The following is a 27,349-nucleotide window of genomic DNA, read 5'->3' on the forward strand; positions in this document are numbered from 1 at the left end:
ATAAGTAAAAATATATTTGGAGCACATATGTATTTTATATCAGAGTTGTTTTGGGTGGAAATTACAAAATCAATATTGGAAAGCTTTTAAAAAATGCAATAAAATTTCTTACTTGTTTAGATACTCGTAACTGAGAAGACGATGAAATTTAAAATTTTGTGATTTTTTTTTCACATTTTCTTTGCTTTTGTGCCAAGCCTCTTCCCATCTCAACTTTCTGGTCTGCTGAGAACCAGACCCCTCTGGCACCTGATAATCTGTTTTGATGTGCTTGCTCTAAGAATACCCTCCTTTATTTGTTGGTTACAACACTCCATTCATTTTAACTTAGTCAAATTTATATGTATAATTCTTTGCATCATAAATTTAGTTTGAGTCTTTATTTTTTGTAGTGTAGAGAAGAGTTTTATCTGAGCCAAATAGCACTGGCCCGGAAGCCCACTTCCCAGGTTCCTCTGAGGGGCTGCTTCGGAGAAGCGTGGCTTCCAGCACAGTTTTATATTTTATCAGAACAAAATAACATTAACAAGTCAGGGATACATTTCTTCAAGGTTTCAAAAAAAAATGATTCGTTATCTTGCTAAAGCAGTTTACTTTCTTAGTTAATTGAGGATTTGATGGTTTTATTTTTTCCTCAGCTGTTGAAAATCTCAAGGAGGTCTGATAATTGTTTGTGGCAAGAAAATAGTGGTGGTTCCATTATCAGTGTGAACTAGATAAAGCTATACCTATCACCAATTGAAATAATGGATTAACAGTGGTAAGAATGGAGTGTCCTTCAAAATCAAAGATTAATAAACAATCACATTATTAGTAGGTATTTTAGATTTTGAAGATAAAACTTGTTCTGTTTTCACTGACAATCCACCTGGTAATAGAAGTTAGAGATATAGATTTATAACCCAGGCATTGAATAAAGATTTACACCTCAATTTTCTAGAATGTTACCCAACTTTTTTTTTTTCAAATTAACTTTTGACTTCCGCACTTAATTATTTTCATGATTTGGGTCCTAATCTCACTTTTAATAGGAGCACTAGCAGAAATGCCGGGGGGTGGGGTGAAAGTCAGCATCGGCAACCTGGCTTTACAGCGCCCATTTTCGTATTTGGTCACAATTAAAAGAATTGTTGATGTGGGCCGTTTTTAGATACCATTGGATAGATTTGCTTCCATCAGTGAGAGCAATGGTGAAAGCTGTACACGCCAACTTCTTCTCTATTGATTCTTTCCTTAGATTTTAACATTTGAGACCAAGAACCCGACAGAATTAGCAGAACGTTTGCGCTCTGTTTGTGGGAATCAGAGCAACGCGTACGCCCGCCTGCTGGAATACCGCCTGAACGCCCTGCGAGGACTGTGGAATGCCCAGCGCCAGCTGGCCTTGGAAGAGCAGCATGAAAGGGAGAGCTCGGGGGATGAAGAAACTTTGGCCCTGCTCAAACGCCAGGGCTTGCTGCAGCAACCCGAGCAAGCTCCGTTCACATCGAGGATGGGGCTCCTGCTGGTCTTCCCCCTTATTCAGTCCCAGAGTAGAACAGACCCCTCTCTCTGTAACATAACTGCTGAGGTGCTATTGAACTGCCTTCGCGACTGCCAGCCTTTGAGCTTGACCAAGGAGCCCGCCGACTGTCTCAATGGAATTGAAACTTTGCTGTGCTCCTGGCTAGAGGAGACTTCTGACACAGGCCGACACATCCCACATAAGCAAAAAGAAAATGCTGCTGCTGCCCTGGTGGCTTTGGCATGTGCCAGGTAAGGAAAATCAAAAGTGCTAACCGGTGACGTGACGGCTGCTGCCTGGGTTGGGTGAATGAACGAGAGGGCAGCGTCCTCCAGTGGAAGGCTTAATATTCAGAAGTGGTTCTTTGCTTTCAGTATTGAATTTCATAGCCTTGATAGTGCATAAGATGCTTTCACCAAAACTTGGCACTGGGGAGATGGAGCTGGAACCTAAGTTTAAGTTTTTGCTTTACGTTATACCGCGATAACACCTTAAACAGTTTAAAATGGAGAACAGTCGCCACTGTCTGTTCTCCCCTTTGATGATTAGTGTTTTGCATCAGGTAGTTAGTGGAGGATGTTATGTTTTTATTTCTCTCGGAAGGAGCATCAAAAAAATATGCAGAGGTTTTAATTTTTTTCATGCATGTCTATAAGGAGTGCATCAGCAAGGGGGCGGGTTATTACTCACCCGGACTCGGTCACACAGACTTGGTCACAAATTATGTTTCTGGACCTTGATGCTTGGCTCCATCAATTTAATTAAAAGCTCTCTTTGTGTGTATCAAGACCTAACAACATGCTGTCTTTGACGTATAAGTTGATGTCATTGATCCGCTGTCAATAGGAAGTATGTTTTCCAGGAGAGGATTTCTTACATTCTCCTGCCCAGTAAACTGTGTGATCATTCTCACATATTTGTGAGAAAAAGTTTCACTACCTTTGCTTTCCTCTAACCTAATTGTCTAGGGACCAATGAGGACCATGGTCTGACAGATGAGTGTCACTAATCTGTTCCTCTCCCTTCAGAATTTTTCTTTGATTGGGTCCTTCCTTTTTTTAGTGAAGCGTGTGTGGGAAAATTCTTCTTGGAGGATTATGAGGTTCTTAGCTATAAGACTTCTTCCTCTATTTTTATGGTTTCAAAGTTGACCTTTAAATGGTTGAATCTCAAGCTATTTTTAAAGCAAAATGGCACCAGTATTTATTGTCAGTTTCTTTGCCCTGAGCGAACTGTCATAGCCTAGTTTTAGATCCCTGAAAACTGTAGTTGATTATGGAAATCCTGACATGAGCTTAATACTGGAGACATTATTGGGTGACCTGTACTAAAATAAGTTTCTGTGTAAAGGCTTTATATTGGATTGATTTATTTTTGGGGGGTTATGCAGAGGACAGTTTGAGCCCTAAATAGATTTGTTATTAATACAAAAATCTTACTTTGGGAAATTTTGCTTTTAGGTAGTCCTATCTTTAGGCAGATTTAGGATGTCTGGAATAATCAGAATAATCATCAGCTCTTCAGTTTCAAATGTTTTAATTGAACATTGGATCATAAAACTCACTTTTTTTAAATTATGGTCCCTAATTTAGACTGAACCACAGATAGTTATTGAAATTGCTTTGTATATTTGAGATTCCAAATTCCATTCAGCAGAAATGTTGAAATGAGTGTTTTTATTTTTTTCTTCTTGAGTGTGTGTTTTTGTTTATGCTTTTAGATGGTCCCTGCATTCTTTTCCTAGTATTATCACCTTGTACTTAGCTTTATTTACTTCAGAAGTCACATGCTTTTCAGTGTTAGGTCATCTCCTTTAACGAAATTACTAGGAACGTATTACTGAACTTTTGAGAATGATGCTCTCAAAGACAGAATGACTTCTCCAAAATATGTTGAAGATGTTTGTTTATTCAACCATCATTTATCGAACACCTCTGATGTTCCTCTGCCAGGAACCTTGGGAAATAGTGAGTCATAGTCTCTAATCGTACAGTTGAATGGATTTTGGGCAGTTCATTTCATAAATCATTATTGCTCATTCACCACGTGCAAAGTAGTCTTCTAGGCAGTGGGGCTATAGCAGTAAGCAAGGTAGATGATCCCTCAGATTGTGAAGTTTACATGAGAGTGAGACAGGTAGACAACTAGCAACAAATATATATATAAGATATTTTCAGAGAGGAATAGTCACTGTAAAGACAAACCAGGATATTTTGATAGAGTGACTTAAGTGGAAGTAGGGGTCAGCGTTAGCTGGGGATACCAGGAAAGGCCTTACTGAAGAGGTGACATTTGGACTGAGGCCTAGATGATGAGCAAGAGCCAGTCACACAAAAAAGCCAGTGACGGGGTGTTCCAGGCAAGAGGAGCAGCAAGTGGCACGGCTCTGATCCTCTTTCTGTGCTTGGGGTAACTGAAGGGCAGCAGCGTGAGCAGGGCGGCTGGGATGCAGGGGTAGAAGAAGGGAGCAGGAATGAGGTTGGCAGGGCCCAGATGAGGATGTAAGGGCTTAGGAGCCATGGAAGGAGTTTAAATTGTACTGTTAAAATCTGATTGGGTCTGGCAGGTAATATCTTACAGCTGGTTTAATAGTTTTAAGTGTTGCAGTGTGCTTTTGCCCCTTTATTTTAACTTCATTGTACCCCAGGGAGGTATCCCTGCTGGATAGATGAAGCAGCAAAAACCCATAGGAGTCGGGTGACGAGACTGAGATGGTGCCACGGGTGAGTGGCAGAGCCAGGTTTCAGAGCCTGGGGGTCCTGACTCCCAGCTTGTGCTTTTATACCCAGTTGCTGCCTCCCTGCCTTAGACGGTTCTTTGGTTTTGATTCTTTAAACACCAGGGATAGTGAAAGGGGCAGTTAAGAGAAGGACTCTAGGCTTCCTTGGCCCCACGTTAGGTGTTCCATTTCTTTTGGGTTTAGGCACATGATACCGAGCAATTAAAGTCTTGGCTAAGAGAGGAGGGCAGCAATCCGAAGTCTGCCCATCTGATACAGGCGATCATTTAGTTCAGGAAGTGTTCTCGTGGTGATTTATACTTAGAATCTGGCCAGGTAAGTTCTGTACATCTTAAAAGCACCTTCTTTTAGATGCTACTGACTATATTACAGACTTCTCAGAGCCTCAAGCCTTGGGAACCAAAAGAAAACCAGGTGTGGGTGAGCTCTGCAGGCATTACATTCACATAGTTCACAGCAGTGGGAGGCAGAAGAAACACTTCTCAGCCCAATGTATTAATTATTTGAATGTTTTCCTTTTAGGTCATATTTAATGTGATAGGGTTTGGTGAGATGTTAAGTAAAATGGATGAACTTAACAAATATATTAAAAAAAATTAAGCCTGGAAATGCTGTTAGATTTTAAATATTTCCTCTTCCTATGAAATCTCTCCTCTAGACTAGAGACTGACTTGATGACACATATCCAGGCCTAATAGCCACATGTTCTTTGTGCTTGAGCCTTATGTTTTGAACTTTTATGTTAGGGGAGAGTTATTTACCTTTGCAAATGCAAGAAGAATATCATAACTGGTGTACAAACATCAAGTTTTCTTTGTACAACACTTCTGCTGATTGGCAGAAGCAGACACATTTTGGAACCAGGCACATTTTGGAACTTTCCCATGTGGTTAATAAAATTAACTTTAACAATCTTATTGTTTGGCGTTTCAGTTTTGATGGTTTTTTGTTCCGTTCTGTTTTTAGGGGATCGTTGAAAACTTTTGTTCATACAGTTCATCTATTACAGAAACAGACTGATCTAGGGTCCCTGCCTGTAGCCGATGTGCTCTATAGGTAAGATGTCACTTTCAGTCGCCACCCTTCTCTACACAAGGGAGGTTTGTACATAAAAGCTCTTTTAATAAGTAAATTGCTAAAGCCTCTTATCAATTAATGATTCATATTTTTATTTTTTATTTTATTTTATTAAAAATTTTTTTCTATGTAAAGAATTTTTAAAACTCTTTTGGGGGGAGGTAATTAAGTTTATCTATTTATTTATTACTTTTGTTGGGGGTACTGGGGATTGAACCTGGGACCTTGTGCATGCTAGGCAGGCACTCTACCACTAAGTTATACTTCTCTGCTTAATGATCCATATTTTTAAATAAGCATGTTATTCTATTCATCTTAAGTGAGAATTTTGTTTCTTTCCTTCTTTGAAGGTGTTCCCAGAGTATATTGTTTTTCATTTTTTAATTTTTGTGGATTTTTTTTAAAAGTGCAGTAGTTTGTCATGAATTCTCATTGTAGATTTTGAGATGACAATATGTTAAGGTAAAGAAGAAAGTGAAAATCATTCATGATCTCTTTACTCAGAGATAACCACTCCTAGTGTTCTGTGTGTTCTGTGTGTTTCATAGTGCATACCTCTCTCCTTCCCTCCTTCCATCCCTTTCTTCCTTTCCTTCTCTCTCTCTCACACACACAAGTATACATGTAAAATATATACATTTTATACACAGCTACAATTTTATAATATTTCTATAAGCATAACTTCATAATTTTTTAATTAAAAAATATGTATCATGAATATCTTTTCAGATGTATAATATTTGTGTAAAAGTCCTTGCTCTTTGAGATGGTAAGTAGACCTTCACCTCCTTGCTGAAATGAATGATCTCAGTGTCTTTATGATTCTCTCTCTCTCCTTTTTAGGCTGTTACTTTTGGAAGGCGGGCCAGGATCCCCCTCCTGTTTGCTTGGTGGCAAACACATAGTATCATGGGGATATGAAGACATGTTGCCTGCACCGGATAGCAACACTGGCTCCAGTTCTGAGAATAAAGGTAATGGAGGGGTTTTGGTCTTGTGATTGAAATTAAGATGTGAAAAGACTGGTTTTAGATCACTGTGGCAAACGATTTAAATATAACTCTGTGTTCCTTTTAATTAAGAGCTCAGGGTTCCTATACAGTGTGTTCATTGTCTGCTTTATCAGTAAAACTATAAAAGCTGATACTCAGTGAGGTAAGAAAATGGATAGGTTTTATTATCGCAAGGGAAAAGGATCGTCTATACACTCCTGCCAAGGAGGCATGAATTACTTGGTTCCTGGGTATTTGAATTTGGGCTTGGGGAGCCTTAAGTTGAATTTTTCTGTCCACGAACAGAGTATTGAGGTTGCTGCCTGATACTGTTTCTTTTAGTAATTTATTGTGTGTGTTGATGAGCCCTCCCGTCCTAAAAGCAAAAAAGACATGAGATTGTTCAAAGGAGCATGAATTATCTCCTTTAAATAGAGTGGACAGGTTAAAATGTTTTTACACAGTTTTGCAAGTATTATGTATCAGTTTATTCTGTGATCTCAGCGAAAATGGCAGAAGGTCTATTAAATGACCTGCACTTAACCTGCTGGATGAATTAGGCCTCTTAATTCGCTTAGTAGATGTACTGACCTGTGCTGTGACACACCAAACCGGTGAGGCCAGGGGGCTCTTCTTGACCGTCTGTGCATTGCTGCTCCCACCTGTGGGGTTGCAGGCTTGCCAAGAGTCTGCCTTGCTTCCAAACCTGTTTGTTGTTATAACTGGTACTTGTGATTATATCATTAAATATTACGTAATTGATGAAGGAGGAATTTTTTTTAAAACCCTAGGGAATTGTTTCCATTAAAAAAATGGAATGTTTTAGAAAGACTCAACAAAGCGAATCTCTAAGAAATGGGTGCTCTCTAAGAAATTAGAGTGGGATTCAGGGTCTATTCTGCCCACCCCTTGACTTCACACCCTTGATGGGGGCAACTTTCCCAGGTAACGGTAAGGGCACGGGGTACAGTCTAAGCATGAGCCACCCCTGCACCTCTCACCAGGGCCTGTGCCTGTTCGCAGTCCGCTGTTTCTTCCAGGCAGTCATGTGCAAGTGGTGAGAGGAGCAGGCAAGACTTTGGGATGTGAGTTATTACTTTCACTGACTCAACTATAGTCAACAGGAGAAGCGAAAAGCCTGCGATGCCCAAGAAGTTCTTAACCATTAGAGGCTGAAATTTACGAACTCACACAAAACCAAGCCCCTTTCTTTACACTTTCCTTTTAGTCTCTCCTTTGGAGTAGTTTCTCACTGAGGATGATGATATTAAGCTGATCTGTGTTTTGCTTTGGTTTTGCTTCTGGCTAGAGGATGTTTTCCTTATATTAACTTAAAAAGTAATCTCGCTTAACTTCTAACATGGAAACATTTAACGTATACAGAAGTTGAGAGACTACTGTAGTAAACCCTGTGTTCTCACCCCTCAACTTCAGCAAGTATCAACTCCGGCCAGTCTTGTTCGTTCTGTCTCCTTCTCCCCGACTCCTTGTTAAACCCATACTCAAAAGCCTTTGGCCTTAATCTAGAGAATGATGAATAAATGTATTTTTGTAAGTTTTAAGTTAAAATGTTTAAGGAGTGAAATTAACATTTTAAAAACGATTACCCATTTTAATTGTTTTTTTTTTAAGAACCGATAGGAACAAATCTAATCGTCTTGAATTAGTAGACTGAATTTTTAAGATAACAGCATATTCAGTACTAATTTGAGTACTGTGACCTTGGAGTTCCTCTAATACGGCAAGTTGTAGAGAAACTCCGCTTAAACGTAGTAAATAGCTTGATGTTTGAAAACAAGCACTGAGAGTTTTATTTATAAGCTCCCTTTTTAAGGGAAGTTTTCTAGAATACATTAATAAACAGTTTACTACCAGAGAGACACTGCCTTAGCTTGGGGAATATACAGCTAAGGGGAAACAAAATTGCTGTTTTTAAACGGAAGAGATATAACATTGGGCTGTGTCACTCTAGAAATTTAAAATCAGGATCTCTAGATGGAAGATCCACAGGAGCATATTTTAGTTCAATGTGTATCATTGGTATATCAACATAATATCATTTGCTGTTTCTGGAGCACTGACTTTGTACCAGAGAGTAATGTGGGTGTTTACCTATGTTGTCTCATTTAACTGACACGGTAACTCTTTCTTTTTTTTTTTTTTTTTTTTGCTTCATATGGTTACTTTTTTTGTGTATATATATTTTTATTGACGTATAATCAGTAAAAGTTTACAATGTTGTGTACAGCATATGGTAACTCTTGAGGTACATACTACCCTACCCTCATCTTACAGATGAAGAAACTGAAGTTCAGAGAGGCCCAAGGGCAACTAATAAGTGCCCCAAACTCAACTCTCACACCTTTTTTCTTAGAAAATCATTAGGGAAAATATTGTATTCTTAGTCATTTCAGATTAGTATTAGGAATGCATAAAGTTAACTCAGTATTTTTGCTATTCAAAAAAAAAAAAAAAAAGAAAGAAAGAAAAAAGAAGAAACAAAAGATCTTTGGCAGACCGAACCAGGTTTTCCTGCTAATAAGGATCTGACCTCTTCCCCTAATCTTGGTCAGTGATCGTACATACATTTTGGAGTTTGATTTGGGAGTTCAAACCATTTTGCCGGGAAGTCACATTGAAAGACTTATTTTAGAAGTGGGAGGTTATCTTTCACTCAGCCTCCTAATGGCTTTTTCATTAGAAAAAGCAGGTTTATAATCTCATTAGAAAAAGCACGTATATAATTTACCTGTGAAAACAATTTCAGATGCTGACTTGGGACGCTGTCTCACGGCAGATGGTCTTTACCTGTATACTACTAACTCAGTTGGAAGAGGAGTAAGCAAACTGGGGTCTGGATTACATGGCACGCTCAGGTCAGTTGCATGGAACTTGCTGAATGATTTGGCTGGAATGTTTTCCTCATTAGGTAAATCTGTGATGAAGCCACCTGGGGGTGCGGGCTGTCTCTCCGTAGACTGACTAGTAACTACACAAGTCTGAATGACTTCAGATGATTTTGGTTTTCTGTTACTGTTACTTTCTGCCTCTTTTAATGCATTTTGCTTTGTTTTGACTCTATACTTTGGTAGCCCTAAGATCATTGTTTCTAGCTTCTAGCCAGAAATTTCTCTACGATCAGAATTTCTATATTAGTGACTTTTCCATTTTAATAAATGGATATTTTTCTAGTTAAGCCTTTTTGTCCTTGGATTTGACATCGGATTAGCAGTAATTTCTCAGTTGAGATATAAGATCTATGAATTGCTGCCAAAAGAAACCACAGTTTGAGATCCTTATGCATATTTAATTAGACCGTTTCCCCAACTTTTTCTCCTCTCCAATTTGTTTGTGGGAAATTAACATTTTGCCATAGTTTATCAATCTCAGAGTTAACAGAATAGCTTCACTCTCCTTTAGATGTTTTGCACAGTCATTAAAAAAAATTAGGGGGAAAGTTTTGTTTCTGTGTGTTGGAGCTCATTGCGGGGCTTCAGACGTGTCCCAGTGACAGCATGTATACTTCTTTTCCCACAGAGGTTTTGTGTACTGCCGGAACGAGGAGCTGGAACCTGGATGGGTTGCTTTTGGCAGTGGCACTCTTCTCCATCGGCCTGTGTCTTTCGACAATAAACCTCACTCCCTTTTCCAGGTCATTGACCAGAATACCCTTCAGGTAAACAGAACACGAAGGCTTTGTCTTCTGTATTTTAGAGACAGTAGGGGAATTTCATGACATCATCAGTAGGAATAACAACACAGGTGATACAGTTTCCTGCCAGAGTGGCATCCTTTTAACTGTCATCATTTGGGCATTCTGGTTTTTCTGTCTTAAGTTTTCCCACATGATCTGAGTGAATCTGCTCTCTAAGAGTTTCTAAGGCCAACAGACCTTTTTTTTTTGGTGGTTAAAAAAATTTTCTAGACAAAGATGGTATAAATACTAGGTTTTTTTTTTTTAACCAGATTTTGGGAAGACATTATTTTCCTATTCAGTTTGTTCTAAACAGCCTTTCTGTGGGAATGGGATCTTTGAAATGAGTTTAGGTAGAATCATTGTGTCAGGGATTAAGAGCTCTCACAGCACTCTCTTATGGCACTTGCCTCATTGCACTGAAATCACCTGCTCTTATGTCTAACTCCTCCCCAAGACCACTCACACCTTTGGGTCTGGACCCTGTCTTACTTTGTGTCCCTAGAATGTAGCACAGTGTCTAGCATTTAATTGACAATAATAACAATTGATAATGATAATGACCGCGTCTCTCTCTGTGCTGGGTCCTGGTCCTGGCATTTACTTCCTCTCCTACCTGTGAGATGTGACTCTGGCAGTTTCATCTTACAGTTGAGGCGGCTGTGGCTAGGCACATTGTGAGCACTTAGTAAGTGTTCATTGTTCAGGGAAGGAATGTAGCTCAGAGAGGTTACAAGAAAGGCAATACGAGAAGTTGAACTCATCTGCTGTAGAGTTTGAGCTCTTTGTGCTACAACTTTCTGCCTTTCAACCAAAGTTGAACTGAATGGTTAGAGTTACCATCTGTGGAATGAATGCCCTGGGAGTAATCACATCCAGGACTTCAGTAGACTGTTGCATCTTTTCTCTCAGTCAACTGTGCCTTTCCTGGAGAACAGGGACTAAGTCTTATTCACCTTGCATCTCCGGAGCACATAGGAGGCGCTCAGTAATTGTTCAATGAGTAAAATGAGCAGATAGATGCCAAATTGACTTCATTTCTTATCACTAATGCAGACAGTTGAGACTATTGTCTATATTTATTTAAAATAGAGTTATAAGCCTGAGAGTTAAACCAATGTTAAATCTTGGAACATGGTTTGCATTTGAAGTAACGTCAGTATCCTCTGTGTTATTGCTAAAACTTTGATGTTGTCTAAGAAAGTAGTGTTGTCACTAGCTAGGTAGATACATTGGAACAATTTGGGGGTAGCTTAAGCCAATCAGGAGCTGTCGACTTTCTAGATTTCTCGGCAGTGTAAGTTTCGTAAGTTTCAAAGTGTGGTTATAGCAACTAAATGATTTTTTTAAAAAACTTTTGAGATAGACAAAACAAGTCTGGAAAAAAGTTAAAATGGAATGAGTTCAGGGGTCAGAAGGAACCTTAGGAAAACTAGTGACTCACCCAAAGAGATGGAGTAACTGAAGGTCATTCTTACTGTTCCCTGAAGGCATCTGACTTTCTCTAATTGTTTTTATTGGGGGATTTTCAGTTCTGCTCCTATTCCTGGATTTAAAAAAAAAACAAGAAAACCAAAAAACCTAGCCAGCGGTTTTCTTGATTCTCATTTTCTCTCATTTGAAGTGCTTTTCTCTGGCAGTAAAAATTAGTACATAACTGCGCATTTAATGTAAAGTGATGCAGGACTTACTCGTTATACTGACACTGAAGAATGTTTAGTATTAGAAACACATGCTCTTATGTCTAATGTAGAGAGCTGGTGTTTGTCTTTTTCCTCCTGATGGACTTGGTGAGTTTGAACAGCCCCTAGTGTGCTAAGTTAGGATGTGTGTGTGCCTTTGTCTTTTTCCTCCTTCCTCCTTCCCACTCTTCTCTGCTTTTTTGTTTTCCTTTTGCTTTCTCTTTTTTTCCTTCCTTCCATATTTATTAATTTTTGATTTAGACTCTGAATCAGGTGCTCAGGATATAAAGAAAAATATATAGTTTTTGTTTTTTAGATGTAATTCTTTAATTTACTAAGGAAATTTCAGAAAGTACTGCTTCTCTGAAACCTTGTTTTGAATAAATGTTTGATAAAACATACAAGTATAGCAAATTTAGAATGTTTAGTAAATACTTTTTTCCCATTAAAATGTAATTTGAATTAATCTCAAGAATCTTTTTATCTGTTGCTTGGCCCATTGTATGAGCTTTTATATTTTTTGTCAGGTAATTTTCATATAGTATTCTTAGAGATAAATGCCAGTTTTATTTTGACTAGGAAACTTACTGAGTTCTCTTCTTGGACTTAACAGCATTAATGATAAACTGATGGAATTAATCAGAATTTACATGCCACACTAATGAAGTTTCCCTCCCCTTCATGTGCAGGTGTGCCAGATGGTGCCAATGCCAGCCAATCACCTCCCTGTTGGCAGCACTATGAGCACTGTGCACCTTTCTTCAGATGGTACTTACTTCTATTGGATCTGGTCTCCTGCCAGTCTGAATGAGAAAACACCTAAGGGACATTCTGTCTTCATGGACATCTTTGAACTTGTGGTGAGTTTCACTTTCTCATCTGGTGTCTTTGCAGAGATGGCTTTACTTGCTTTCTTTTTATATTGGCTTACAAAGGACCTAAAGAAACTTGGAGTACTTAAAACAGTTATTGACTCTTGCCTCAAAAATGATTTTTCACTTGGATGCCTTTGAAGGTTTCTTTGTTTGGAGTTGTATGACACAAATAAAGCCAAGCTTTTTGACGGTTAATCCAGCAGCAGAGTGGAGATAACTGTCGTTAACGTGAAGACAGTGGGTTTTTAAGTAGAAATGCTCATAGGCTTGGAAATTTGGAACAAAATTTCAGTGGCAAGATTGGGTCTGTAGATGGATATTGGGAATCTCTGGGAGAGATGACAGTTAAAATTGAGGGAAAGCATTCATTCATTTATTAGGTATTATTTGAAAGCCTGCTGAAAGCCAGGCAGTGTGGTTTCAAGGTGGTGGGAATACAGTAACGGGCAAGGGGGATGGGATCTGTGCTCAGATGGAGCTTATATCTTGGCTGGTGGGTGGTGGTGGCAGAGAGACAAAATGTGAACCATAAACAAGTGAGCATATAAATGGACAACATGATTTTAGGAAGTGAGGGAAGAGTAGCAGCTGACCAGATGAAGAAATTGGGGAACAGGGGAGGGAGGAACATTCTAGAAGAAGAGACCACAAGTGCCAAAGCTCTGGGACAGGAGCGAGTATGTGTGTTTCAGGAAATGACCGTGGGCTAGAAGAGCTGGAATGCAAAGGAGAGACTGGGAACCACTGTAGTCTGATCTGCACTGTCCAGTGCAGTAGCCAGTAGCCACATGTGGCTATTTAACGTTAAATTAATCAGAATGGAATACAAACAAAGCTTTAGTTGCTCAGCTGCATCAGCCACATTTCAAGTGCTCAGGAGCCACGTGTGGCTGGCTAGTGGCTACCATATTGAACATCATCGATAGAAAACATTTCCATCATGGAAGAAAGTTCTGTTGGACAGTAGTCTAGATAGTATTTGTAGAGATTTGTAAATGAAAAAATTGCCCCAAGGCATATCTGTGACAAAACCTTTTTTTCATGGTGTCACTTGCGGCTTCCTTCTGGGAAGAAATTAGCATTCCTGAAGGGGAGAAAAAAAACGCTGAAGCAGTTTCTAATAAACTTGAATGGGGTTAAAACTTGTTCTGGGAAAGCAGTCACCCATCCCGCCGGCTAACTGTCAGTCTGGTAAACTTTAACTGTACATTCTTTTCTTTTTCTATCTAATTTCTCAGTATTCTTGAATCATTATCTTTTCTTATAAAATGTATTACCCAGTCTATCTTCGAATTGATCTGGAGATTATACTGCTTAAACATGTGTTCATAATTAAGTGGCCAGAAAAGCCTTTCTTAACTCAATTAAAAAAATAAAAAATAAATTAATAAATTTTGACCAACTTAAAAAAAAGAAAAAAGAAAGGCCTTTCTTTTGTTTATTTGTTTTTAAACAGACTTACCAACTGGTTAAAGGATTTAGGTCTTTGTCCCAAGAATAATGGGAAACATTGAGTTCCCCCTTTCCCTGATCTGCTTTTGTTAAATTAAAAAAAAATTGTATCAAAGAAAAACATGCACATGGATTAAACCTTCGGGTAGCACATCCATTCTCACAGTGACACGTGCCATCCCTGGCACGCTCCTCACAGACAGTTGTTTAATCGTGCCAGCTTTTCCTTCCCCTGGTGGTTACCTTCATATCACTAAGTAAAAGGCTTACATTACTGTTTCTTGATCTGCTAACTCCATGTATTGTGTGTGTGTGTTTGTTTCATTGTTGTTGTTTTGTTTTTTGGTGTGATAGATAATTTGGCTCAATTCATCCTCTTTTTTTTTTCTTCCTTCCTCCTGATGTATTTATTTCATTCATTTAAATTCCTCTTTTGGAGGAGGAGATCTTTGTAAGTGAAACCTTTTATTGCTTGTTCCTCAGCTCTAGATAGTAGCTCTTGTCCCCCAGCTTTAGAAAATGGAGACAGTAGTACCCCTTCCTGTCCTTCAGTGTGAGAAGAGCCAAAACTAAAAGTCTATATTCAGGGGAATCCCAAGAGGAAGGAAGGTGATTTCACCCCTACCAAGCCTTAAAGAGTCTCAGGGATTCAAGGCATCAGATACGGTGCAGAGCCCTTGTGAGACCAGGATGTAGACTGAAAGTTTATAAAGTGAACTGTCATCCTCCTTCCTGGTGCACACAGCATTCGTGCTCAGATGCTGGCTGCCCTGGCAAAAGTCTCGTCATTTCTTGTATTAAGAAACTGAATGACCCTGGAAAAAGACCCCAGTATGCTGACTTTGTGGTTCATCCAAGGAAGACACTTGCTGCCCCAGTGAATCACCCACAGGTGATGTCTTCTTCTAGTAAGCAAGCCTCAGCCATGTGCATAGCATCCTGACTAGTGCTGAACTGTTTTAAAAATAATAACAGTAAGAGCAGACATGAAAAAAAAAATCCCAAACAAAACCCAAAGCTTTGGAGAGGCTGTGTATGAAGGGGAAAGGAATAGATTTTAAAAAGGTTGGCAAAATAGTGATAATGACTAAAGCCATGTGATGGGTACATGGGGAGCTCATTATACTATTCTTTCTTCTTTTGTGTACATTTTAAAATTACCCTAATAAAAAGTCATAAATTTTTAAAGCAGACCGTTGGGGATCTTTAGACAAATGAGGCACATCTCCAGTTTGGAAATTTAAAAATAAGAAAAAATATCAGAAGAACAGCTAATAGAAAGAGTAAAATAAAACTTCCTAAATAACTACTCTGTGAGATTTGAAGATGTGCATTCATAAAACAGAACAGGTTGTTACGAAAGAAAGAACTATCAGAATGAGAAAGAGCCTCTGGGAATTAAAACTATGATTGTCAAAATTTAAAAATTGATAAAGGGCTTAAAGATAAGAAGAAATCTCCCAGAAAGTAGGACAGAAAGATAAAGAACAGTAAACCTGAGAAAGATAATAAGACATAGAGGAGTAATCCATCTAAAGTCTTACAAAGAGGAATTCCAAAAAAAGAACAGAGAAAATAAAGAGCAAGATAAGATCAAAAAAAAGGAAGAAAAATGTCAGACTAAAGGACACTGATGTCCAGATTGAAAGGTATTTGACACAGCGAATGAAAAATGTACACACTGTAGCACATCATCTTAATTTCAGACTGTCAGGAATAAAGAGGATTCTAAAGCTTCTAGAATAAAATCATGCACAAATAATGAGGAATAGGAAAAGCATCAGGCTGCTCGATAGCATTACTGATGTGAAAGTGGGGCCGGTCTTTCAAAATTCTGAGGGAAATCAATTTCTAACCCAGAAGTCAGTAGCTAACCAAAGTATCAATCAATTATAAAGACAACAAAGATATTTTTAGCCATATAATTATACAATCAAAAGCCCATCCCTGCCCTGGAGGAAAATAGAACAACCAAAAGCCTCTGCCAGTGGCATGAAATAAAAAGTTGGGGAGGCAGGAGGCTGCTGTAGGTGAAAGAACAACCTTTCAATCACTTTTGGACTCTGAATCAAACAAACCAATCGTTTAAAACAAAAAACTTTTTGGAGACAGTTTGAAATCTGATTATAAAATGAGTCTTTGATGAAACCAATGGTTTTCTTCTTGTATTTTTCAAGTATGATAATGGCCTTGTGGTTGTATAAGAATGTCTATATTTTTAGAGATGTGTAGTGAAGCATTCAGAAGTGCGATTACATGATGTCTGGGATGTGTTTTAAGATGCTGGAGCAAAAAGAGATGAGTGGGTTAAAAAGAGATGAGTGGCCACATCTGGATAATAGTTGAGTCTGGATGATGGATATAGTGAGGGTCACTATACTCTTCACTGTTTTTTGCATATGTTTGAAATTTTTCATCATAAAACAAAACATTTTTAAGCATCACTAGTTTAGCAGCTTCTAAAATGCTGACTTGGGAAGCTAAACATAGAGTATCTATCTGGCTTACTGCCTATGGTACTTCCACGGAAAGGAACACTGTGTAGCCATCAGAAAGCACGGACTAAAGTAGATTAATTTCCAAGTTATATTGTTTAGTACAAAAAGCTAGTTCTAAAACACTATGTGTAATCAGTACCTGATGTGTAATAGAAGTTGTGGTGGGGCACATGGATTCTTTCTGGAGTTGTCCTTCTGCAGTAACAGCTTTCCTCTCTCAGTGGCTTATTCATCACAACATGCAAATACACGAGAGGATATCCAGTCTTGAAAGACCAAAGACAACTCCTTTGACCCATACTTGCCTCCGTTCTCCTGTCTTTGGTCCCCCTTTACAGCAATACGCTTGAAAGAGTTTATTCTTACTGTTTAATGGTCTTCCCTTTCATTTTCTTTGAATCCTCTCTAGTCAGTCTCGTATCCTCACCATGCTACCAAAACAGCTCTTCCCAAGTTCGCCAGGGACTTCCTCATTACTGAATTCAAGATCAACTCAGTCTTCTTTTTACTTGGCTTTTTAGCAGGATTTAATGTGGTTCTCACCCTCCTCTTCTTGGAGCTGTTTTCACTTGGACTTTGGGACACCCCCAGACGTCTCCTGTTTTTCCTGCCCAGCCTGTCTTCCCTGCCTATCAGCAGCCATGTGTGCCAGGACCTAGTTCTAGGACCCCTGCTTTCTGCTCTCTCTGCTCTTACTCTCTCGTTGATCTCATCCTATCTTACCATTTTGAACACCTCTATACGGGTGATGCTCAAATTTGCTTCTCAGCCAAAACCTGTCTCTGAAACCCTAGATGCATATTGATGTGGATGTCTTTTTGTATATGCACAGAGTATGAGACTTTTCCAGTTGGAAGTCTGATTTGCCCCTCAAGCTAAATATACCCTCAACCAAACTCCTGATTTTACCCCAGACCTGCTTCTCCTGCAGGCTTTCGCATTTCATTTAATGGCGTCTGTGTCCTGTAAGTGCTGGCTGGAGACCTTTGATGTCACTCTGGATTCTCTTTTTTTCCTTCCTAATTTCCATGTCCAGTCAGCATATTGCTACCTGCTTTACTTTCCAAGTGTCTCCCAAATCGCGTTAGCCTCTGTAAAGGTACCATGTGATTTGGACCGCCTCTCACCCAGCTCTAGCCACAGCTGGCCTCCTTGCTGACACACAGACACACGGATTCTGCTCCCACCTCAAGGCCTTTGTGCTGGGATGTCGTCCCACAGTTAACCACATGGCTTGTTCTCTCCATTTTGTTAAGTGTCTGCTCAAATATCACCTTAGCAGAAAGACCTTTCTGACCATTTTTTATAAATTATTTTATGTAAACTAAAATCTTGTCCCCACTTATCCCCCATATTCACAGATGTTTTTCTTCATGGCTCTTATTACTACCCATTTATTTGCTTATTTATTGACTGTCTCCCTTGCCTAGAATGTCAGCTCCGGGAGGACAGGGATTTTGTTTTCTTTTGTTGACCACAGGATCCCCACCACCTAGAACAATGCCTGGCACACAGTAGGTGCTCACTAAATATTTGTTGGATGAATGGAAACATCACAAGAAACTGGCAGCACTGATTGCCTCTGGGGAGGGAGGATGGAGGGGCAAGCAGTGCCTTCCACCATTCATCTTTGTATATGTTTTAGAAGTTTAAAAACAGGCTATAAAAATTAAATTTTTATAAAATTGTATAAATTTTTTATAAGAAGGAAAACTTGGTTAACAGCATTGAATTCTCTTCAGAGGTCAAGATTGAGACCAAAAGAGGTCTTTTGGATGGAGAATGTGGAGGCTGTTGGTGGTCACCGTAGCAAAAGCTCTTGTAGGTGAGAGTAAGGGCTGGAAGACAGATGGAGTTGGTTGAGGAGTAAGGTGGAGAGGACGATGCAGAAGGATAGATAATTCTCTCCAGAAGTTTGTCATGAAAAAAAAAAAGAGAGAAATCTGCAGGAGGTAGTAGACTGTGGGGACGTTGAAGTATTTTCAACTTCCTTAAAAAATATTTATATTCTTCATTTTCATTGATATATCCTGAGAAAACATTGGTTCCATGGATAAATTAGAATGGAGGAAACTTTGTTAAAGCAGTTTCACTCAATTATTTGAAACACTTCCAAGTAACATGCAAAAAATCACATGCCAATATATTATCAAAAATAAACTAACATTTGACAATTCAGTTATTTCTTAATTCCATTGAAAGCCAAGATTTTTAAACCATTTGACATTCAATAAGATTTTTCACCCAGTTATTAGAATTGTTCAGTTTCTTAGTTTTAGGCTCATCTATGTTTTCACAGATGGCAAGATTTCCTTCTTATGGCTGAATCCTTTACTTTGCTGATCCATGAAAACTTGGTTTCTAAATAGTATAAATATTTGCCACATAAATGTGGCTAATGATTATCATTGGAAAGAATTTGCTATGAATTGTGATTTCACCCAGATACTTGGAAGTATTGATAAGTTTCTCTCCCAATTTAGTGGTACTTGTATTGTTTTAATGTTTTAGAAATATTGTTTTTTAAAAAAGATAATGTATTCACATAGTTAATAACACTCAAATGGTACCAAAGTCTCTCACCTACCGGCCTCCAAGCCCAGTTTCCCTCCTGAAGGCAAGTAATGTTAACATTTTCTTCTGTATCCTTCCAAAGATATTACGAGCACATACGAAGAAATACGTACGTATGTGTTTGGTTTTGTTTTTCTGTTGTTACACAAATGGTTTAAGCATCGTGCCTTGCTCAAGTGGAGTGACGAGAGAGCTGAGTGACAAGAGGGAAAGTTGGTGAGGTAGCCAGCGCCACTTCTTGTAGGACCCGGCAAGGTACTTGGAATTTATTTCCAGTGACATGGGAAGCTCTTGGGGAGTTTTGAGCAGGATCTGATTTTAAAAGTTCATCATAGCTTTTGGGTTAAGAATAGACTAAAGCAAGATTTCCAGATTCTTAAAGAGACTAAACAACTATAGAAGGGAGCATATATTTTATAATCAGTAAAAGGTTAAATGTTAAGAACATACTTTTTGGCAGCTTGAACACCGCAGTGTTTTTCCATTGTGTCATTTTTCATGAAAAATCAGCCAAGTTTGGCCTACAAACTAGGCCTCTCGGTGCCTAGGATTGAGGGAAGGTAAAGGATTGAAGGATTACCTAAACTGAAGAGGCAGCTGGAGTAGGGTCCAACTAGCTGTGCTTATCTCTCAAAATGATTTCTTATTAACTCACAATAGAATTAGATAACTAGTCGTTATATAAAGTAGAGGATGGTCTTAAAGTATATGTAATAGTTACACTGTTAACGTGAAACAGCCTCTTAACATTTGGATCCTAGAATTTCTCTGACTCTTGGGGTATCTGCCGCTGCTCGGCAGACCGCCTACAAAACTGACTTCGAACAACAATGAGTTTTGGGTGAACTGGGCTCAGCTGGGTGGTTCTTCTCCACGAGGTGAGGCTGAGGTCACAGCCGCAGCTTCCCTCCGCTTGGGGCTTGAATGGGCCTGTAACATTTCAAGTGGCCTCTTACCTTCCAGATTCTCTCTCCACGTGGGGTCAGTAATCCACGTTGAGCCTCTTGATAGCACAGAGGCAGGCTTTCAGATGGGAGCTTTTCAGGAGGCCAAGTGCTTATCAAGCCTCTACTTGCATCATGCTTTCTACTGGCCACGCCCAGAGTCTATGGCACCAGGGCCACCAGTGTGACAGTCTGCTGCTTGGAGTCACAGACCTTGTGGAACTCTAAGACACTTAGAATTCTGGCCTTCAAGACTACAGAATGGCTGGGGCATGGAATTTTCCTGCTTGATTGGTTACTTCTATACTGGGCACATCCCAGCTTGAGAATCTTCGGTGACTTTTTTACCTTTCCAGGGCACATGTTTTGCATCCTCACTTCTGTTTTGTTCTGAGAGTTCTTCCTGCCCCCATGCGCTTTCTATAAACTGCTGTTCTTTAGATAGATTCTGTGACAATTTTAGTGCTGTTTTATTCTGTCTCTTTCTAAATACATGGTCAGTATGGTAATGGACATACTAGGTCCCTTCCCCTCTTCACCCTACAGGTTTATTATTTCCTTTAAATTGTGATCTGGATGACTGAGATGCCCTTCATTCATCCAGTATTAATCCAGTACCTTGCCTGGCTGGGTAACAGGGTATTAAGCCTTTGTTTTCAAGGTGCTTACATTAGCATGTGGGGAGTTAGAGATTAAGAAAGTAAACAACAAGAGCGAAATAATTTCAGCTAGTGATAAATTCTGGGGAGAAAATAAAACAGGATAATGCAAAAGAGAGTGAGGGGGTGAAGGTGGGGAGCCACTCTGGTTTGCCTGGCAGACAGGGCCGTTCTGAGGAAGGGCATGTGAACTGAGATGTGCCATCCATCCTGACAGAGAGGGTAATCAGCTGTCCCTGTTTGTCTGGGCCTGAGCGATTCCTCGGGGCATGGGACTTTCAGTGCTAAAACCAGGATGATCCTAGTCAAACCAGAAAGGTTAGGTAGCACAGGAAGAGGGAGCAGCAAGTACAGGTCTAGCCTTAGTAGGCAGCTTGGCATTTTGGAGGAGTGACAGAAGGCAGTGTGGCGGAAAGCCTGGTGGGAAAGGGGAACAGAGGCAGATGAGGAGGGGTGGTCGGTGCATGTCAGACCCTATGGGCCTTACTGGTAGGTTGGATTTTATTATAAGTGGGTTGTGAAGCTGCTGCAGGATTTCAAACAGGGAAGGACGTGGTTTTATTTACATTTGTGAATGATCGTTGGCTGGTGGGTGGAGAGTGAGGCATATGGGGGTCTAGGTGGAAACAGGGAGACCATTCAAGGCTGACTTGGTCATTGGGCTTAAGATGATGGTGACTGGGCCAGGGAGGCAGCCAGGAGGGAAGTCGGTCCCCACTAACTGCGCTGCTCCTTACTCCTCCCAGGCTCTTCCCCTCCTTTCTAAATCAGTACTAGCTTTTTGATCCCAAAGATTAAGATGAATCTAACCAGACGGTGGGGGTAAAGTTACATGGTGAGATGTGGATGTGTTAAATTTTAGGTGACAGTAGACTATTCTAGTCAAAATGCTGGGGAGTGGGAGGCAGTTAGAAAAGTAGGACTAGATCTTTGTAGCAAGGATGGGTCTCTATATAGAAACGTGGGAGTTGCCACGGAGAGTTGGGGTTGGATTTGGGTGAGGGCACCGATTTGCTTATTCAGCAAGGCTTCAAGTATGTATTGCATGCCTCCTAAGTGCTAGAAATTTGGTGAACAAGCAGGCAGGATCCCTGCTGTCGGGGATCCGGCATTCAGTTGGGGTGGGGGAGGCAGAAGGGCAAACAATAAAGGAACTAATGAGTAAGATAATTTCAGAGAATGTTAGGTGCTGTGCAGATAACAAAACTGGGTGATGTGCTCTGGCTTGTGGGAGGTGGGTGGGTGGAGATTCTTCTTTAGATTGGTAATCATGGAAGGTCTCTTTGAGGAGGTGACATTCTACCTGAAACCTGAATGATGAGAAAGAGCCAGCTACACACAGAAGGATCTAGGGGCAGTGTTCCAGGCAGAGGTCTTGGATGCCAGAGGCTAGGTCTAATCCAGGCAAACTCCCATTTAAGTAAGTGGAGATAAGAACCAGCAAATAAGAGGATAGCAAGGAGGGTAGGGACTGTCTTCGTTTTGCTCATTAGCAGAGTACCTTACACACAGGTAAGTGTTCATGTTAAAAAGAAACAAACCAGAATTGCATTCTACCACTGAGACTGACAACCATGGCACAACCTACAACGGAAGTCAAGGAAAAGTTCGATGATTTTGATTTTAGGTTATTTGTGGACCATCAAGAATGTCCAGTTGTTAGAAGGTGCTGAGATAAGTAACTGCAAAGGGTTAAGAAGCTGGGGCGAGGGAATAGAAACAGCATTTTCGAACTCTCTGGGAAACCCCTTCCCTTATCATTGTGAATGTGTTATAAAAGGTTCCTCCGGCAGGTCCAGCCCTCTCTGGGAATCCTGCCTGGCCGTGCTCCTGAATCTGTTCTCTTTCTCTTGCCCCTTCTCTGTTAACTGTCCTCTCACTTTGGACTCCTTTGCTTTTTATTTGCTTCTGGAAGCCTTGCCATTTTGTACTCCTTTTCTCTCTTATCTCAAGTCCTGCCCACCTGTTTTTGAGACTCCAGCCAGATCTAGGAATTAGGTCTGAAGGGGGCAGTGAATACAGAGGCTGCATGAGACGTATTTGAGACATTTGACAATGAATGGAAGTGGAGAAGAGGGATGGTGCTGCAATGGGCTACCAAGGTTTTCTTTAGGATCTCAGAGACTTGTGAGGAGACAAAATCGAGGAGAAGAAAATCAGCAGAGAGGGAGACCTTGACCATGAAGGGGCAGACAGCTGATAATTAAGGGAGCAGTCAGAGAGGAAGCAGAAGTGCTTCTTTCTTAAATAACACGAGGTGAAGTACTTCTTCCTCTGAATTCAGAGGAAAGGAAGAACATACGAGTTGGATACAAAGATTCTTGAGCTGGAAGAAAGATGAGCAGGAGCAGCTTACAGTAAGTGGTCTGGATCTTTTTTAGCAATGAAGAAAACCAGGTGGTCTGCTTAAAGTCAGACTCCAAATTGGTGAAAGAATTTTGGAGTCACCACTCCAGGGATTTTGCTGGGAAATAGTCAAGTGATGAAGGAAGAACGGCCAAGTACCAGCAAGGATCCAGCTGAAGCTGGCATGTATTTTCACCAGACAAAGTCAGCCTTTCTCCAGCATTGCTCTGCCAATACCCATGTTAACTGCTGTTAATACAGGGTTTGGATTTTGGCCACTAATTATATTTCAAGAAGACATTATCCTCAGAGTTGTACTTAATAGTAAATCAAAAGCTGATTGATTTGTTTTCCTCTCATCTTACTAGTACCTGTCAGAAGCTTGTAATTAGTTAGAGCTGCCCGTGAAATTCAATATAAGGAATTTTAATCAACAACCTTTTGTAGAACCCATTAAACTTGGCTGATCACTTTTAAAATCTGGGCTGTTATGAAACATGAAAGCTCTCAAACTTCTCATAGGCTTCTTTTTGTTCTCAGTTTCTGTAGAGCAGGTAAGTTTTGAGGTATACACCTACTCATGTACAATTTTGGGAAATGTTTTCAAGTAACCAGATGACAATAATGTACTTCTCAAGCAGAAATTTGCTAAGTAAATGGAAACAGATATCATTTAACGGCTTTTTTTTCCCCCTCTAGCTTGAAAATGGTGTATTTGTAGCCAACCCACTTCAGGAACGCACAATTCTAATGAGAAAAGAGGGCGAGTCTGCAAAAAGCATTAACGAGATGCTTCTGAGCAGACTTTCACGCTACCGAGCCTCCCCATCCGCAACTCTGGCTGCCCTCACCGGCTCCACCATCTCCAACACCCTGAAAGAGGACCAAGCAGGTAGGCTTCACTTCGCTTATTATGTGTTTACCTTGTGTAGCTCCAGTTAGCTATATATATCTTTTAAGACTTTATTTTTTTAGTGGCAGTTTAAGTTTACAGCAAAATTGAGAGGAAGATACAGATTTTCCATAGAGCTCCTGCCCCCAGGTGTGCATAGCCTCTCCTGTTACCAACATCCCCTGCCAGAGTGGTACGTTTGTTACAACTGATGAACCCCACTTGACACATCATTATCACCCAGAGTCCATAGTTTACATTAGGGTTCACTCTTGGCGTTGTACATTCTGTGGGTTTGGACACATGCATAATGACACGTCTCCATCATTACAGTCTGGTCTTCTCCATAGTAGTGGTACTGCCCTAAAATTCCTATTCACCCCCCCAACCCCCCACCCCCTAGCCGCCACTAATCTTTTTATTATCTTCATAGTTTTGCCTTTTCCAGAATGTCATATAATTAGATTTATACACTATGCAGCCTTTTCACATTGGCTTCTTTCACTTAGTAATATGCTTTCACAATTCCTCCATGTCTTTTCATGGCTTAATTGTAATCAGCTTGTAATTAGTGCATGCTGCCTGTGGAATTCAGGCAGTACTTTTTATTAAGGACTTACAGTGTACCATACAAAGCACTTTGCTTTCCATAGTTCACCTTTTATGTCCTTCCAGTCATTGTTCATTTTTTTTTTATTCCAAGCTAATACATGCTGCTGGCTGTGGACGTGAATTAGCATGAGTCTCTAATAATTCGATACAGCTCTGTCTTTAACTGTACATACCTTACCATTACTGCTAGTGTAAATTAATCGATTTCATGTTTAGCACATGCTTCATGAATGTAAAGTAAAAGACTCATATTTAGCATCATCTTCACTAAATACAATCTTGACCAAGCAAGCAAGAGGCAAACCTTCCACAACAGAGATGGCTTTTTCTAAAATTTGTCATTTAGTGTTGGTACTTTAATATTTTTAAATGGATAATATATTTGAAAGTGAAGACAATATAAAAAGGTATATGCAGAGAAATCTTACTCCCACATCCTGGTGTATTTTGTAATTTGCCCCCAAGCTGCCCCCTGTAGGTAACTCTATTTGTTTTTGTTTATCCTTAGAGAGTTTCTTTACGCAAAGACAAATTAATTTAGAAAGACAAATTTATGTATTCTTATTGTTCTCCTTTTCTCAAGAAAAGGTAGCTGCCCTTTTTTCACTGTTTAAGGAATTTTTATTAAAGCGAGAATTTTTTAATCCAAATTACATTTCCTTGCTCAGTTATCAGTTCTGTTATTTAAAACGGAAGTGATATTCTGAGCTATTCCACAGTAAAGAATTACAAAATTAAAGAAAGAAATGCTTTAAATTTTTGTACTTTGCTGAAAATTCTTTTTCCCAGGGTCTATAAAACATCAATTTGTTTTTATATTATACTATTTTTTTTGTAGTTTTTTGTTGTTTTTAAATCAATATGTAATTTAAGACTAGCGTCATGTTTGCTAGACCTGGCATTTGCTCGATACAGAAAGTTGAGTTTCCTTTCCTTTTTAAATTTATTTTATATTTTGCAATTTTTTTCCCATAATATTTAAGTTTTTCGATGTTTAGATACTTTTCTTTGGTGAAGCACGAGTTTCTTTTCGTGGTCCCTGAGAAATTTTAAACAGTTGTAACACCAGTGGCACTGTTACCTGCATTCTGGGCAGCCTCTTTAGCTTGGTGGAAAAGGTAGCCTTCTAAATACACCATTTAGGACTTTTAAAGCAGGAGTTCTTAATTGAGAAAAACCTTTCAGCGGTTCATAAACATGTTCCCCCAAAGTTTTAAGTTACATCTTATATGTGTCATTGTGATTTTCAAGGTCATATATGATCCCCCAAAAGTTAAGAACTATTATTCTTGAAGAGTTTTCATATTACATACAACTACATGAACTTTTAACAAATCGTGACCTGTAGTTAAAGAAAAGGCTTGAAAAAGATGCCATGTGTAGAAAAATGTATCTGAATTAATATGTTTAATAAATTTAATGTTGAATGAAATTAAAGCAATTTTATGCTTTAATCCTTTTATATATTGAAAGTTAGGAAGAGGAAATATTTGTGATTAAATCTTACAGGTTATTGTGGTTATTGTGAGCTATCAAATTTTAAATAATTATTAGTCCATATTAGAATTTAAGAATCGTATTTTACTTCCATACGTCCCTATTGTATCAAATATGAGTGGAGAATTTATTAATAGTTGTTATAACTTGGGTATGTGGATAATTTGAGTTATAGGAAGTACTTTGTAAGGGGACAGTCCTTTTTACCTAAATATTTTCCTGACAAGGTGAAGGCTTGATATGGGTTTATCCCTTGGGAGAAAATTGAATCCTACCCTGCACAATAGAAATACTAAAGGAATGTGTTTGTTGCATAAGAAAATACGGGTGAAGTCAAAAAGAAGACTCAGAAGGCAAGAGTTTATTTAGAATCCTGTGAAAACTGGTATCTGTATTCTAAATATATGATCTCACTCATTGTACTTTTTTTTTTAATTGAAGTATAGTCAGTTTGCAATGTTGTGTCGATTTCTGGTGTACAGCACCATGCTTCAGTCCCATAGGAACATACATATATTTGTTTTCATATTCTTTTTCACCATAAGTTACTGTGAGATATTGAATATAGTTCCTTTTGCTATACAGTATGAACTTGCTGTTTATCTATTTTATATGTCTTAATCACTCATTGTACTTTTATGCACATTCTGTCTATATTCATTTAACATGTTGCTGCATAAAAATTCACCCGGTATAAGCTAAATGAACTTCAGACAATTAATTCAGAGAGTCTAGAATTTTTTATCCTCTGATAAACTAATACCTATTACCATGTTAAGAAGAGTATGTCTATTAAAAACATCTTTATGAAAATATGCTCACAAAGTTGCTAACTTTTCAGTCATTCCCCCTCTTGGGTTTCTTACTTACGGAAATTAATGCTACTGGATTTGTGTCCTAAGTGAAGAATATACTTGTTGGGGGCTTGGGAGTTTTTTTTTTTTAAATGGAGCTTTGTAGAAGCACAAGCATTCAAAACAGATGACAGATTTGGTTTCACCTGTCTTATTTTTCTAATCTAAATCATCTAAAGACAATTTTACATCCCTGTAAACAATTACATTTTACACAATGACAGCTTCCTGGGTAAAACACTCTGATTGACTTTCAGTTGCTGTCATTGGTCCTCACTAGACTAATATAGAGAAAAATCTTTGAACTCACCCTGCATTTTCAGATCTGCCAATGAGTAAGGAAATTAAAGTACATTTTACACCTCATGATTAGAAACGATAATTATTTTCTTAATGATAGTTTATGTCACTGACCCTAAACAAAAAAATGCATCATGGGTCATAAATCCTGCAGGCA

General features: G+C 39.1%; 1 protein-coding gene and 2 long non-coding RNA genes across 12 annotated transcripts in view; 1 reads left to right on the top strand and 2 right to left on the bottom strand.

Annotated features, from left to right (window-relative positions):
* Positions 1–7,830, bottom strand: part of LOC140690964 (uncharacterized) — a 40,890-nt gene extending 33,060 nt beyond the window's left edge. Inside the window, exon 1 of the long non-coding RNA XR_012066381.1 lies at positions 7,735–7,830. This is a non-coding gene — a long non-coding RNA (uncharacterized lncRNA). The remainder of the gene's footprint in view (positions 1–7,734) is intronic.
* Positions 1–27,349, top strand: part of HECTD4 (HECT domain E3 ubiquitin protein ligase 4) — a 164,910-nt gene that overhangs the window by 40,279 nt on the left and 97,282 nt on the right. For all 9 annotated transcript variants that reach the window (XM_072953303.1, XM_031670055.2, XM_031670054.2 and 6 more), the window contains exons 2-8: positions 1,238–1,755; positions 5,211–5,300; positions 6,165–6,295; positions 9,081–9,189; positions 9,851–9,989; positions 12,379–12,549; positions 23,737–23,929. In XM_072953303.1, coding sequence (XP_072809404.1) covers positions 1,238–1,755; positions 5,211–5,300; positions 6,165–6,295; positions 9,081–9,189; positions 9,851–9,989; positions 12,379–12,549; positions 23,737–23,929 — 1,351 coding nt within the window. The remainder of the gene's footprint in view (positions 1–1,237; positions 1,756–5,210; positions 5,301–6,164; positions 6,296–9,080; positions 9,190–9,850; positions 9,990–12,378; positions 12,550–23,736; positions 23,930–27,349) is intronic.
* On the bottom strand, positions 18,195–20,235 carry LOC140690963 (uncharacterized). 2 transcript variants are annotated; one of them, XR_012066379.1, is made up of 3 exons: positions 20,045–20,235; positions 19,539–19,632; positions 18,195–18,417 (listed from the first exon to the last, which is right to left on the bottom strand). It is a non-coding gene; the product is annotated as an uncharacterized lncRNA (long non-coding RNA). The 2 variants fall into 2 exon arrangements; XR_012066380.1 differs by having other exon boundaries at positions 18,195–18,544.

Source organism: Vicugna pacos, chromosome 32, assembly GCF_048564905.1.
Source record: "Vicugna pacos chromosome 32, VicPac4, whole genome shotgun sequence".
Classification (NCBI taxonomy): domain Eukaryota; kingdom Metazoa; phylum Chordata; class Mammalia; order Artiodactyla; family Camelidae; genus Vicugna; species Vicugna pacos.